The sequence below is a fragment of the Narcine bancroftii genome, chromosome 2 (assembly GCF_036971445.1).
Source record: "Narcine bancroftii isolate sNarBan1 chromosome 2, sNarBan1.hap1, whole genome shotgun sequence".
Classification (NCBI taxonomy): Eukaryota; Metazoa; Chordata; class Chondrichthyes; order Torpediniformes; family Narcinidae; genus Narcine; species Narcine bancroftii.
In genome coordinates this window covers 215,390,838-215,406,958 of record NC_091470.1, presented here as the reverse complement: position 1 = coordinate 215,406,958, position 16,121 = coordinate 215,390,838, and the positions used below count along the sequence as shown (strand labels likewise).

The window sequence follows — 16,121 nt, the reverse complement described above, 5'->3', positions numbered from 1 at the left end:
ATCAACATTCGACCCCATTTCCCCTCACTTCACCATGCAGGGTTGGGCTTCACATAGAGGGAAAGCTCAGGGTTAGAGGGAGGGAGAGTTTTACTGCTCATAAATACACCATAAGTACACTGTAACAATGAGTTCATAAATTGTTTGCAAAGAAATCTTATCCCACAGTTCTCAATCTTCGGCAACTATTTTAAATAATTGACCAACACTTTCTAATTTCATCATTTACATTGTCTCTCAACAAGATCATTTGAAGACACATCGGATTCCATATGTGTCCTATCCAGCAATGAAAGACAAAGCCCAGACAAATGAGACAAAGTAAATGCCTGAGTGTCTCGGGGAGTACTTTTTCCAGTGTGAGGAAACGGAAGTGAGTCATGAATAAAGAAAGGTAAAAGGAAGAGAAAAAGATGTGATTAATGCATTCGGAGTAATATGTTAAGTGAAATAGCTCAGTCACTGGTGAGAGTGAGGTTTGGTGAAGTGAGGGGAAGCTGAAAATTGGGAATTTGTTTTGTGAGAGTATTTGGAGGTTGTTTGGGAGAAATTGTTAGAGCAGGTTGCACACAAACATTTTAAAACAGAATATTTGCAGGACTTTTGCAGAATGCTTTTTGCAAAAAGAGCAACAAAGTTGCAGCATATAGCTTGCCTGGGAGAGCATGTGATTTTTGCAGGCAGACAGAACAGTTTTGCTCTTAGAGAGGGAGGGTGTGAAGCAGAGAAAGGAGACAGAAATCAGTTCCAGAAGGACAAAGCTGGCAAACGTTTGGAAGACTGTCTGGTCAAAGGAGAAGAATGTCTGTCTGAAAGGTGACCTGAAAGAAGGAGGATCATCTGGAGAACCCTGAAGGGGCAAGCTGAGTCAGCAAGACTGATTAAACAGGATTCAGGTGCGGATGTCCTGGAACAAAAGGAATCTCTCGGAAGACCAACAAGAATCCTCCTGAATGGTAACCATTTGCAGAATGCAGATTGAAGAACTTTATTAATGCTGACTTCTGTGCACAGTATAAGAATTGCCTGCAACCAGTGTTATTGGACTGTGATCCAAAGAACTTTTCTAATCTTAAATACACATTGCACACACCTGCACTTAGTATTAGAGGGGAGATTAAGTAGGTTAGGTTGGTTAAGTAAGTTGGTTAAGTAATAAATTAAAATTTAATTCTGTTTTCTTGTTCCAATATAATTAAAAACTACTTTTGTTAAAGTAACCCTGTGTTGTGGTGCATATCTATTGATGCTAGTTTTTGTGGTCCTCTGGACTTGGTAACATTTTCATATGGAGAAAAATATTAAGGGATAGCAGAAAGGACTGGAGAATGAAATGATGAAGAATGGCTGCCTTGGGGTAGAAACTTGGGGGTATCTCTTTCCTCTATAGATGGCATTTACTGGGAACATTGCCTAAATGGGGTTCAAGGATTTATAGAAGACCCTTTCCTTCCTGCTCACAGTATCTTCATCACACTTCCGTCAGAAATGGGTAATGGAACATCAAAATCCGGATTGCCAGGCTGGGAGAATAGCTTCTTCCTACAGATTGTGAGACTTGAATGGTTCCCTGTAATCATGATGAACATCCCAAATATTTACATATTATGAACTGTGTATTTTATGCGTGTACCATGGTTTGGAGAGACACTGTTTTATCAGGTTTTATGTGTACAATCAGATGATAATAACTTGAGCATGAAACGTGGAGGAGCAATGGGAAACAGAGACAATGCACAAAGTGATGGGGCAACTCAGCATGTCATGTGGCACTCAATGGAAGCCAGACACTGTCAACATTTCAGGCTTCATCCAAGGATAGACTTCCTCCAGTGCCTTTGTGGAATCTGTAGATTCCTTGTTTACCTGTTCACCTTTGTGGGGAACAGGAATAGCACTTTGTTATTTTAGCCCAACATAAAACCATATGAAAAAGGAGAGGTCAGAGGAGATACAGGAATAGCAGCAGAGTCTGATGAAAAGTCAGCATGTAACATGAACTGGTTCTCTCTTCCCAAATGTTGGCAGACTTGCTAAGTGTGTGCAGTGTTTTCTGCTCTTGTTTCAGATTTCCAGAATAGCTTAATTTTGCTTTCAGACAGACATAGACTGTGTTACTTCTTCACTCAGCTTGTCATATATTATTCCTAAGTGGAAATACAAGTATATAAATTGAAATACTGAGATTATTAAAAGATACGAGTAAAAATGCATAATCTTGTGATAGGCAAGTCCAGGAATCAATTCATGGAGCCATAGAGCATGAGATTAGGCCATTAAGCCCATTTTGTCCACACTATAACTCTTAACATAATATTCTGGATTTTTTTCATTGCATCTCCAATCCTTTTCCAACATCTATGTTGCTTCTATCTTTAAAGGCACGCTACATTTTCCTGTTTTGACGTTTGAAAATGTTAAATTACTTAAATTAGTAATTTCAAGGGAGAATCCTCAAGTGTTGAGGAAAACACAGGATGTTAAGGTGACCAATGCAGAGTGTAAAGCTGAAGGTTGTGGTAGCACAGACTGAACAAGGTTATGGTCAATAAAAAAAATTGCAGGTGTTGGATATCTAAGTTTGACCACTGACCTGCTGAATATTTCTTAAATTTCAGTTTTACATAATTAAAGTGATGATCTTGAATACTTCTTGTACATTCTTCTGGGAAATGTACTCAGATTTATATTTTTATGTGATTAAAGCTTCTGAATGATATTTTCTAATCAATACAACAAGTATTGTAGGATGGCAGACTGTGGTATTCAGAGTTCACTGTATTGAAGTTTACTGATAAACACCATAGATATCTCTATCATGGTTTTCTTTGCTTCATTCACTGACTTGCAATGTGATTTGGAGACACTGATCAATAATGAAGCTGGTTCAGTATCTGGTCAGTTTGCTCCACACATTGGTCCCAGAGAGAGGGGTATAGTGGTAGAACAAGGTTAAATCTTATTTGTATATGTAAAACCACAAAAGATTCACACATTTTGCAGTAACACAAGTCCATTTCAAATACGTGGTATATATAAGAACGAATGAAAGAGAAAGAATCCCTCCTCCCTATAAACCTCCCACCCTCCTCCTCAAGAATGGAACAAGAGATCATCAGGAGCTATAAGTCGTCTTCTAATATATAGAGACCTTTAGGAGGAAGGGAATATCTGAGATTCATTCAAATATTCATACCCACAGTTTGTAAATATATCCTCAATATTTTCCAAAATATATGATATTTGTGTCTTAAATTAAGTAATTTTCTCAAGTGGTATACAACTCCATGCTACCTCTCCATTCCCAAATCTATATCATACTTCCATGTTATAGCAATGCATTTTCTAGTTATTGATAAAGCAATATGAACAAATTTTACTTGATAGATATTCAATTTTAATTTAGGTTTAACTCCTCTAATATCACCCAATAAAAATAATGTTGGATCCTGTGGGATTTTTACCCCCGTTACTTGTTTCAATAATTTACCCATTTTTAACCAAAAAGATTGAAATCTCGGACACTGCCAAATAGAATGCAAAAATGTGCCAACTTCCTGTCCACGCCTGAAGTATAAATCCCAGAAAGTCTGATTCAATTTATTTAGCTTTTGTGGAGTCAAAAAGACTGATGAATAAAATTGTACCAACCTATACCTCACCTGTGCTTTTCATACTTTCTCTACACTACTCAATCTAATTGCGCTCATTTATTTGCTTATTCAAATCTACTTCTCATCTTTGATTTGAATTATGAACCCCTGGCTTTTGAACTTTTTTTAAATTAACAGCCTATACATTTACTGAAATAAACTTTATATTACCGTTATACAACAATGACTCCACTTCTGTCCCTGCTGGCAATAACAGATCTTGTCCAAAATTTTCATGTAAACATCTCATGGTAGGACAAGGTTGATGATTCTGAGATGGCAAAACATAAAAGATATTTTACGAGAAATATAATGAAAATTTTCAAACCAATATTATTCGATAGATTCGATATAATTGTGATGTGAAATCATACAAAATGGAAGCAAAGTAGATGTCTACTCTTATATCTTATGCCTGCTCTGTCACTCAGTAAGATCTTGGCTGATCTTTAACATAAGCATCACTTTTCTGCACTGCACCCATATCTCTTGGTTCCCCCAGTATCTAAAAAAAACTGTAATTGCTGTCTTGAATATATTTGTCATCTGAGCCCCACAGCCATCTTGGGCTGTGAATGTTTCAGAATCACCTTCTGCGTGAAGGAATTTCTTCCAGTCTCTCCCTTGAATTGCCAAACCTTCGATTTGAGTATTGGTTGAGAGTGAAACAACAAATCACATATGAAGCCCCAGAAGAATTCATATGAAAATTTGAGAGTGAAGGCCTAGTCTACCTGATGTATCCTTGTATGACAAACCTCCAATCTCAGAAAACAATTTGATGAACATTTCTTTTGTCATGAGCCTGAAAAAAGGTGCAATCTTTTGTTCTGTTCATCTTGCCTAAGATGCAAAAACACAGCTAAATACAAGGAACACGAAAACCTGTACATCTACCAATCTAGAGGGCCAGATCCAGAAGGTACTGTGTGAATATGATAGCAACCCTTCCCACCAAACTGAGGTCTATGACAGAGACTAGGGAAGAGGTAATTGGAACCTATGTGCAAGGAGGCAGGAGCGTGGTAAGTGTGCCAGCATTTGTGACAGACTCAAAGCGAATCCATCCAAGTCTATGCTTCCTAACTCAGTGGAACCAGTTCACAGGGAGATCAGAACCTAGCCAGAGGAAGCCACAGCAGCACAGTAGGATTGCTTTGAAGCGATGCTTTGAGTGAATTCAGAAAGGTGACCATCTACAACGACCGCATCAACATTGTTAAATATGTAAGTGTAGTGACTAGTGCAAGTTTGATGAGGGCGATACAGCGATCAAATGCTGCACGGCAAGGCAATTGAGAATCTGGCGAGATGCAGAGTTTTCTTCATTGCTCAGACCTCGTGACACTGCCTTCAAATCTGGTGACAAGATGGCATACAGATCAGCAAGGGATGAACTCTTCCATGGACTCAGGAAGGCAAAGCATGGGTACGCACAGAGAACCCACAGACACTTGTGTGACACTGCCAACAAGAGGCGCATGTGGCAGGGTATTCAAACCAGTACTGACTACGTCAAACTTGCAGGTCAGCAGCAATGATGCCTCCCTTCTTGACAGGTTGAATACCTTCTACGCACGGTTTGATGAAGAAAATAAGGTGATATAAAAGAATCCCTAGTCTCCCCATAGAATCGGTATCCTGCATAGTTGAGGTGAGGAAGATTCTGTCCAGGGTGAGGCCATGCAAAGCAGTGGGTCCAGGTAGGTTACTGAGGAACCGTGCAGACCAGCTGACAGAGATCCTAATGGATATCTCCAATATCTTACTGCAGCAATCCACTGGCCCCGCAGGATTCAAGGCAGTCACCATCATCCAAGAGAGTGACAGTAACTGGATTAAATGACTACTGCTGAGTGGCATTGACATCTACAATCATCAGGTATTTTGAGCAACTGGTCATGGAATGGATCACATCACACTTTTCAATGACATTGGACCTGTTCTAACTTGCCTCCTGTCCAAACCATTCCACAGATGATGCCATAACCTTGACCCTCCACTCCATTCTGACCCTCCAATAGCCTCATATGTGGCTATTGTTCGTGGACCACCACGATCATGCCTCAGATGCTAGTGGATAAACTGTCCTCACTCTCCATCTCTGCAACTGGATTCTAGACTTCTTGACAGAAAGACCACAGTCTTCCAGGTTGGCAACAAAATCTCATGTCCGATCACACTGAGCACTGGCTCACCTCAGGGCTGTGTGTTCAGCCTGGTACTGTTCATGCTGTGGACTCATGACAGTACTGCCAGATTTTGATCAAAGAGAATCAAGTTTGAGGATGGTACAACAGTAGTGGGCCTCATCAGAAATAATGAGTTATCTTATAGAGAGGAAGATGAGCAGCTCATAAAACGATGCAAAAAGAACAACTTGATTCAATGTGGACAAGACAAAGGAGATGATTGTGGACTTCAGGAAGCCAAAGGTTGACTATTCTTCATTACACATCAATGGTTCCATCGTGGAAAGAGAGAGAGTGGAGAGCACAAAATTCCTTGGTGGGCATATATAGGATGACCTCCCCATTAGTCAGGAAGTCACAGCAATGCCTACACTTCCTAACCCCAACCCCAGCCCCCAACCCCATCTTGACAACATTTTATGGCACCAGTGACCAGGTTTGAATTTAGATTTTTTATTGGGAATTACCTGATTAAAGTAAACTTCACATAAGGTCTATAATACTGATGTTTTTTCAAAATACTTTACATTTTGCACTTTTTTGTCTTTTAAGCTGTGTATTTTTAATGCAGGGGTGTCATTAGGCATTGTAAGAGTGTGTCTCAGTCAACTTGAAGATTTGCATATCTGGTGTGCACGATCCCCTTAGGTGCCGGATACTGGAGATTTTACTGTATTATTTTCCTGTTACTATTTCTGTGATAATAGATTCCTGAATTTTCTCTTTCGCTGAAGTCAGTCTATATCACCCTGTTTTCTTTCTTCCTCTTTTCTTAAAAAGCATCGTTACTTTGCCTACTTTCAACCTGTGGGAAATAATTTAGGGACTGTGGAACTTTGGAAGATGACAAGAAATGAATCTGATATCCTTCATAGCCATCTCATTCAAAATCAGTGATTTTGCAAGAAATGAAAGCAACAGATTAATTCACTCCCCCCTCAAAATAGGGGTACTGTAACAATCCGTCCCTGTAGACAGCCACAGTAATCGGCTGTTCTTGCCCCATTAGAATCGTGTTGGGGCCACCATACTTGGGCCTGCGTATTGTGCAGGTGTGGGACCAGCATTGAAGCATGTCAATTGAATCTAGTGCTGGCTGGGAACAGGAGCTTCTCCAGACTCTCCCGTGGGGTATATGCCATTTGTATTTCTTTAATAAAGTTCTTGGTTGTTTTTAAACTACTGGCTTCAAGTCTCTTCGTTGCAAAGCACAATTGGAAACATGGTGTCAGAAGTGGGATCGACAGGAACCAAGTTTGAAGCCATCGATCACAGCTGATGCAGTGAGTAAGTCACGTTTTCGGTTGCCATTATGGCAGACGGCTTAAGACATCCGGACCTGTTCCTCTTCGATGGCAACATAGGAGAACAGTGGCGAAGATTCAAGCAAGACTGTGATATTTTTATAGCTGCTGCGCATGGGGTCATCAACTCATAAAGCAGATATTTGGCTGAATTTTCCCGGCCCAGAGGTCATTGAAAGGGAGAGGGCATTCATTTATGTCAAAGAAGTTCATGAAAGGGACCGCGTGATTCAACCCGCCGAGTCCAGGGTAAACCCCAAGTGCCTTAAGCACAAGTTCGGAGCCATGTGTAGCCCCAAGATTAATGTGACCATGGAGAGGCACAGATTTAATATGCGCACCAGAAGCCTGGGAAATCAATCCAATTGTATGTTAGCGCCTTAAGGCTAAGGGTAAAAACTTGCAAATTTGGCGCACTCATCAAAGTCTGCATGATGTGCGGCATCCTAGAAAATAATTTCACGAGACTCTGCATCAAGACACTGAGGTTACACTTACTAACGCAGTTTCAAAGTGCCTCGCCCAGGAAACTCCCGAGGATAATACCAAACGGCCACTGAGTCTTCAATCATGGGCTACGAGCATTGATGCACTTCAAATTACATCCAGTAGCTGTCATTGGTGGAATGCCGTGTTAAGCAGCCATTGGCAGATGAGTATGCCTAGCAATAGCCACCGATGGGAATTCGGCAATAGGACCCAGGTGAGTTGTCCATAACGCCCCGCGGAGTGGGCACCCTGCAACTATGGAACAGATCATGTTTCCAGGAGGGAACTGTGCCCAGCCTTTAGACAACAGTGCAGGAATTGGACCAAATGGAACCAGTATAGAAAAATGTGTAGGAACATTGGGAGAGTGAAAGCACGAAGCAGGCAACAAATATCCATTGCCTTTGTGGTGCCAGAATAGGAAAGGGACAGTTCAGACGATGAATACTTTATAGACAGTTTGTCTACTAGAACAAGAGGCCCGTCACGCTTTAGTGTAAGAAGAAACAGCGAGGCGTTTGTCTCGATGATGGCCAATGGCGTAAGGACAGAAATTAAAATGGATACAGGGGCTAAGTGCAATGTGATGCCCCTCAAAGTCTTCAACTGGCTGAGGTATAAGAAAAAGCTCCAGTCAAGCAGCAAGTTTACAAGCCCCATGGCCTATGGAGGGAGCATGTCCTCACATACTTTATCATGAAGGAAAATTTAATCCCGTTACTTGGCATCAGTGCCTGCATGGAACTTGGTCTTGTGTCATTCAGTACAGAAGTCCACCAAATCAGCCTGTCATCAGGAGGTTTTTAGGAGTCATTCCACTCCAAATACAAGGAGGTTTCAGCAATGACCTGGGGAAGCTACCGGTCACCCATTCCATGCGACTGGGCCCCGAAGTGCAACCAGTAGTCTGCCCGGCTCACAGGATTCGGGTGGCTATGAAGGGCAAAGTCAAAGTGGAACTAGACCAAATGGAATGTCTAGGGGTGATAACTCTGGTGTCCAAGCCAATCGAATGGGTGTCCTCGATGGTAGTGGCAAAAAAATAAGGACGCCATTTAAATCAGAATATGCATCAACCCCAGAGATCTAAACATGGCACTCAAAAGACCCCACCATCCCATGCGAACTGTCGAGGCTGGCGCAATGGTGTTTTCTACGCTGGATGATTTTTAAGAATGCCCTATGGTATAAACTCGGCCAGTGAAATCATCTAGCGCTTGATAAAACAAATCTTTGCCAATTACCCATGCACCATCATCATTGCTGATATCCTGGTCAGTGGCAAGATGGTTATAGAGCATGATGCTAACCTAAAAAAGGTACTGGACAGAGCAAAGAAGGTGAATGTTAGACTTAATCCAAGAAATGCAGGTTCTGCCTGGACCAGATGGGGTACATAGGACATAGGTCTCAAGGTCTCAAGGCTGATATTACCAAGACCAAGGCCATAAATGATATGCTGATGCCCACCAATGTAGCACCGTTTCAGAGGTTTCTTGGAATGGCAAACTATCTTGGAAAATTTATTCCTAATGCCAACGAGCTGACCGCTCCACTCAGGCACCTCAGGGACGTGGAGTGGGCTTCGGAGGACCACCAGCAGAAAGTGGTTGACTCCCTCAAACAACATTTGACCGGCCCTTGGTTCTTGCTTATTATGACATTAAACGGCTGGTGTTACTAACATGTGATGCCTTGCAGCATGGTTAAGAGCAGCATGCCTCCAGGACGATAGGCCAGTGACATATGCATCCAGATCCTTAAATGACACTGACACAAGCTACGCCCAAATAGAGAAGGAGTTGCTGGCCATGGTGTTTTCATGCTCCAAATTTAATGATTACATTTATGGTAGACCAATAACCAATGAAACAGATCATCTTCCCCTAGTGACTATTATCAACAAGCCTATCCATGTGGCGCTGGCAAAACCCCAGCTACAGAGATGTAACTTACAGCTAGTCCACAAGACAGGCAAGGAAATGCTCTTGGTTGATGCCCTGTCGAGGGCCCCCAGTAAAAGCACAGCATGATTGGCTGAAGCGGCAGATTCATATAATGTGATAGCCGTCTCCTATATCTGTTCATCCTGGCTGGATGAACTCTGGACCCATAGCGCCGAGGACAGCATTTAGATGCCCTAAGTGCTTACATCAGGACTGGCTGACCAGAGAGGCAAAGGGCCCTGCCAGCAGCAATCCAACCATTCTTCCCATTCAGGGATAAACTGGTTGTCGACGATTTTATGAAAGGCCAGAGGCCAGTCATGCCCAAGTGACTACAAGCCACGTACATCATAACTCTCCACAGGGGTCACCCAGGCATTGAAGTAATGAAGCGCAGGGCTAGAGATGTCATTTTCTGGCCAGGATTGACTGAAGATACCACCGACCATGTCCAGGACTATGCAACAGTACCAAGCCCCACCAGGCCAAAGAGCCCCTGCAGGTTCATCCTGTGCCGGACTTACCCTGGTCAACTGTTGCCACAGATCTTTTTGAATGGAACTGGCAGCAGTACCTGGTGGTAGTCGACTCTGGTTCGAGATTGATCTACTCAAGGAGGCTACTGCAACTACAGTGATAACGAAGTTTAAGTGCCATTTTCTGATGCACATGCCACCCAATTTTCTAGTCAGAAATTGAGAGACTTTGCTGGCATGTATCCCCAGTCCAATGGCTTGGCCGAGAGAGTGGTCGGTCCGCAGTGCAAAAGAGTTATTGGAGAGGTTGCACTGGGACAAAACGGATGTGTTCCTGAACCTCCTCAACTAAGGAATATACCCCAAGACAATACCCTGGGCTTTCTGGCACAACAGCTGATGTCATAGAAGACTTGCTTGACCATCCTGATCTCCATAAAATTATTAAAGCCCACACCCATAAGGCTGGAATCCATCCAGGCACAGCTCCTCAATAGGAGATTGGCACAAAAGAGATATTATGATAGGTCCAGCCAGTCTCTCTCTCCACTTCAACAGGGTCAGGTTGTACGCATGCAAACCCCGCAGGGATGTGACCACCCTGCAGTGGTGATGAAAGTTTGCGAAGAGCCTTGATCATACCTCGTCTTGTCCGAGGGGAAGGAGTACCAGAGCCATCCCGCTACAATCCAACTCACCTTTACACCACCACGTGTTGACCTGGAGAGTTGCCCATGGAGCAGCACACCTCAGAGACCACAAAAATCTACTGTAACCATTCCAGATGACCTGGAAAGGAACCCCTGGGTGAGGAACGGTCTCCAGCTAAAGCCATAGAAACTGAGGACACTTATCCTGAGACCGCAGCAGAGGAGAGTACTCAGGATGAGGTGCCGCAGCCCTCCAGCTCATTTGATGGGCTGCATCGAACATGAGCTGGCTGTATTGTAGGCCCAACCCCAAGTACATGGACTGACTGGCCTCTGCGCCACGTATAAGAGGACTTTGGTGCCTGTGGTATACCATGTATGGGATTGGAGTGTAAATAATCATTGCTCCATGTTACTGCTGTTTTACTGTGTTAAAATCTTTGCTGGCGTTCCACGATGCACAAGGGTCAACTAACGAAAGGGGGGGGGGCAGACAGCTGCTACAGTTGGCTGTTCTTGCCCGTTGGAATCACATTGGGGCCATCGTACTTGGGCCCGCGCATTGTGCAGGGACGGGACCAGCAGTGATGCGTGTCAATTGAATCTAGAGCTCCTCCAGACTCTCCCGCGGGGTGTATGGCATTTGCATTTCTTGAATAAAGTTCTTGGTTGTTTCTAAACTACTGGCTTCAAGTCTCTTCATTGCAAAGCACAATTGCAAACAGTCCTCAGCAGGGAAATGAGTGTGACTAACAGAACGGGACATGGCACAGATGGCGTGAGTGTTATTTAGTCATCATCATTCCTGGGTTTTTCTTCTTCCTAGGTTTCTGTCAAGGTCGTTGCCACGCTGGCATTTGTATCAATATTAATTGACTATTTTCAGCCGTATGTGGGAGTGGATAAACACAGACTCTCTATCTGCATACGAATGTTGGAAAGATTGAATAGTTTGTTGAATTTTGTGAGTCCATGAAAATCAAAAATAAAATATTCAGAAAAAAAAGAATCTAGAGCTAAAAACAAACTACTGCGGGGACGAAGGGTATCAGGCAGCATTTGTGCAGGCAAAGGTAATAAAACCCTGTATTGACCCGCTGATGCATGGTCTCGATTTGAAATGTCGACTATTCCCATTGCTCTTTGAGGCTGCTTAACTTCAGCCGTTCCTCCAGTGTCCTCTTTACTAAAGAATGAAATTGCTTTGAAAAGGGAAGAAGAGAACAAATGATGTGGGGAATTTTTCTCAGTCAAGGGGTTGTCATTTCGATTGGAACATTCTCTGTAAGAATGATAGCATAGAATGTTATGGTCGAGCTGACTAGATGTCTGCTGTTAGGCCATTGCTAGAATGTGCAATAAAACTGAAAAAAATTCAGCTGATCAGAAAAGATCAGCAGAGATTTAGAAGTGATTGGTTGGTTGGTGAATCTCATTGAATTTTTGGAAAGGTGTCTACAGTAGTAAATCGAAAATGTCTTGTCTGTGAACTTGTAGAAGGTACTGATGATGTGAGATATCCTGTAAAGATCTGTGATTGGCCTCACTTATTGACATTATTTATAAGACTGAGGAAATGGGTTATAAAGCTAAGATAATACAGAGCTTTGTCACATAATAATAAATTAAAAAAGTAACATTCAGGATTGAAGTGCATCCACTTAGAACAGAGACACAGAGGAATTTCCTCAGCCAGAAGGTGGTAAATCTGTGGAACTTGTTGCTCAGGGCAGTTGTGGAGGCCAGGTCATTGGGTGTATTTAAGACAGAGATTGATAGGTTCTTGTTTAGCCAGGGCATCAAAGGTTATGGGAGAAGGCCAGGCAGTGGGGCTGTGGGAAAATAAATCAGCTCATGATTAAATAGCAGGTCAGACTCAATGGGCTGAATAGTCTACCTATGTCTTATGGTTTTGTGGTGCAAAGTTATTGATTCAACAAAGTTAGATGACAAAAATGGCAGATGCTGCTAGAGGGACTCACTCCACAGTGTCTTGCAGTTGCAATATTCCTAACATAGTCATTGAGAAGTGGAAAATACTCTGTTGCGCACGCTTTAGGAGTTATGATTTTTGCATGTAGTGTAACAGCCGCTTTCTTTTCTAACAGGACCACTGGAAGACACAGTTGAAGATAACGAGGAAGAGTGTGTGTCTGAAGAAAACAATGCAATCAATGGAGGAGACTACACACAGGAAGAAAACTTCTCGGCAGAATATGGGTCCGAAAATCTAAGCTGTGAAGAAACAGGATATTACTGCAATAAAGGTAACTAGAGCCAGCCCATTTTACCACCACAGATATTGTTACTGCTCCAGGGTCTTTTAGAACATTACTGAAATAGACAATAGACAATAGGAGCTGGAGTAGGCCCTTCGGCCCGTCGAGCCAGCACCGCCATTTTACAGATCATGGCTGATCACTACTATCAGTACCCCTTTCCAGCCTTATCCCCATAACCCTTAACTCCTTTGTCCACTAGAGTCTTATCTAACTCTCTTTTGAACATAATCAGCGAATCTGCCTCTACCACCCTCTGTGGCAGAGCATTCCACAGATTCACACTTCTCTGGGTAAAAAAATGCTTTCTCATCTCCGTCCTAAAGGGCCTACCCTGTATTCTTAAACTAGGCCCTCTAGTCCTCGTCTCCCCCATCATTGGGAACAAGTAATCCGACTTCACCCTGTCTATCCCCCTGATGATTTTGTATACCTCAATCATGTCCCCCCTCATCCTTCTAAACTCCATCGGATACAAGTCCAGTTTTTCTAGCCTTTCAGCATATGTCAACCCCGCCATCCCTGGAACTAACCTTGTAAATCTGCGCTGCACACCCTCTATAGCTAGTATGTCCTTCCTCAAAATTGGAGACCAAAACTGGACGCAATACACAATACACAAGTTCTACATTAGAGACAGCTATTTGAATGTTGTGGAGATTCTTTTTTTAACATTGGTATTTCACTCAAGTTCTGTTAAAGAGTGCATTGCTGCTCTGCTTCACATTCTCATGCCTGAACCTGGTTCACTATGCCTCAGTGCTGTTTCCACATTGTGTCCTCTATTGAGTCATTTATCATTCCAGGTCTTGCTGCAGGTGAGCATGAATTGTTTCATTATCTGGGCTATTTTGAAAGGAATTGAACATTACGTTATCATCAACAAATTTGTGGCTTTCTATTGAAGCAGCTGAAGATGGTGGGTAAGAGCACTGCCCTAAGGAACCCTTGCAGAGATCTCCTAGGGCTTAGATGATTGGCTTTGTGCAACCACTCAACTTTTTGTGCAAAGTATGATTCAATCCAATTTTGAGAAGCATCATCACCAACTCACTTTCTTATGGTGCATCTCTGAATTTCCTCGCTTGCCTTTTTTCACCTCCATCATTGCAAGCCCATTGGCTCTCTGACCTCTCTTGACCTGACCTTTTCCCACCTTCTGTGATGATATATTCCATGCGAATACCATCTATTTATTCCTTAAATGTGTCTTACTCATCACCCTTCTAGATGTCACACACAAATGTGTCTCGTCCATTTCCGGCAACTTGACTCCCAGCCCTCTCCTCCTACATATGTCAGATTGCCTCCCATTCCATTATCATCATGTTCAATGGTTCTGACTCCAGTGTGTTGCCACCACCAGTCACACATTCCACACTGGCTCCCCTTTTAGCATAACAACGGGACAGTTCCACCTGCAACACTTTGGTCCATTCTCTCATCCCCACGAGTATTCACTCCCTTTTCACAGCTTCTTCCAATACACTCAGAGGAGATGCAAAAGCTGCTCTTTTATTTCTTCCCATTGACCATCAACAAATATTCAATGTATTCGGATCCCCTAAATAAAGCACTGAAGGACTTTCCACAGGTTACGACAAAATATGAAGTCTGTAATCCATGTGGAAGTCTGGATAAAAGAGGTTTAAATGTTTAAATTAGACATACAGCAAGATAACTGGCTCTTCCATCCCACAAACCCATGCCACCCAAATACATCAATCAATCTAAAGCCCCTGTATGTTTTGAAGAGTGGAAGGGAACTGGAGTGCTAGTAGAAAACCTCTGCAGACAGCGCCGGATTCGAACGTGGGTTGATGGTGCTGTGATAGCGTTGAGCTAACATTGATGCCTCAGAGTGCTAACACCCCTATATTCTTGTAAAACTTAGTTGGGATGCACACATGTGAGGTATGTTATTCAGTTTCCTGACAGACAATTTGTAATAGTTATTGGAATTTAATTTACTCTCCTCATTGTTTTGATGTTCCCAGTAACAACTGCATGATAACAGTGAAATGACTCCTATTCCACTTTTTGTTACATTTTGAGAGTAATTAAGCTTTTCCAGTATCCTTGCTGCAGGTTCTTCATCTGATACCTTTCAATAGCTTGTGTCATACATTTTCTAATCAGGCACTAGTTTTTGTCTGGCCTTCAAACCTTTTTAGTCAATAGTCTGTCTTTCTGCAGCAGTGCTAGATCCCATACCAATGTGTGAATTCCTTTTGACCCATCAATACTCAATGCCTGTACCTTGATCACTTTGCCTTTGTGTTGTTTAAAATCAAAATCCACAAAGCCACTGTACATTTTTTTGTGAGGATTATGAATTTGAGCTCTTTAAATGATCTTAGCTGTAGAGCATATTATTGACATTTGGAGTTCTCCGGACTGACGGAAGCTGGATGCACAAAACCGAGGGAAAAAAAAGCCAATATGACTTTGTTTCTACCTTGCTCGAGGAGTTATGTGTAAATCGCCTAAGCTTATTGACCCAAATCTTTGCTGCCTTGTGTTCTGATTTGTTTGGAACACAGGGACTGATAGAGCATTGATACAGTTGATTGAACAGCTCAGTGATTTGTTTTACAACAGATGCCTTTGGCGAGACATTATCACTCCCTCATGTCACCACTTTATTTTTTCATTTCGCTAAGAGTCCAAAGTCTCTCTTGGTTAAAGACAGGATCAAATTGCTCCTTGTTTGATCAATGGTTTCAGCTGATCTATGTTTGAAAATAGAGAGCTATAAGTACATTAAATCAGTCAATTTTTGTTCAAATTTATCACGTGCACAACCTGTGAAATGTAAGCATTATTGTAATTAAGACTGAATTGATCTGAAATGCATTACAAGTTTTTAATGCTTTGAATGATCACATTATCAAATATATCTCTTTGTTTCTTTTGTGAAAGAGCACAATGTACAAAAGAGCAAAAATAACAGAAGCTTAAATGGGAAGTTAGGAGACAATATTTTTCTCATGTAGAAAATTTATCGAGTATAAAGGATAATCTAACAAAATCATACTTTGAAATGTATCCAAATTGGGAATTCAGCCTCTTGAGTACCTTACTTGTTGTTTTCTTTTATGGCCTTACAATCGCATTGTATTTCCTTTTCTG

General features: G+C 42.1%; 1 protein-coding gene across 1 annotated transcript in view; it reads left to right on the top strand.

Annotated features, from left to right (window-relative positions):
- The window catches only part of LOC138753087 (uncharacterized), a 967,433-nt gene that overhangs the window by 201,945 nt on the left and 749,367 nt on the right, over window positions 1-16,121 (top strand). Inside the window, exon 2 of the mRNA XM_069915678.1 lies at window positions 12,819-12,977. Within this exon, the coding sequence (XP_069771779.1) occupies window positions 12,819-12,977 (159 nt within the window). The remainder of the gene's footprint in view (window positions 1-12,818; window positions 12,978-16,121) is intronic.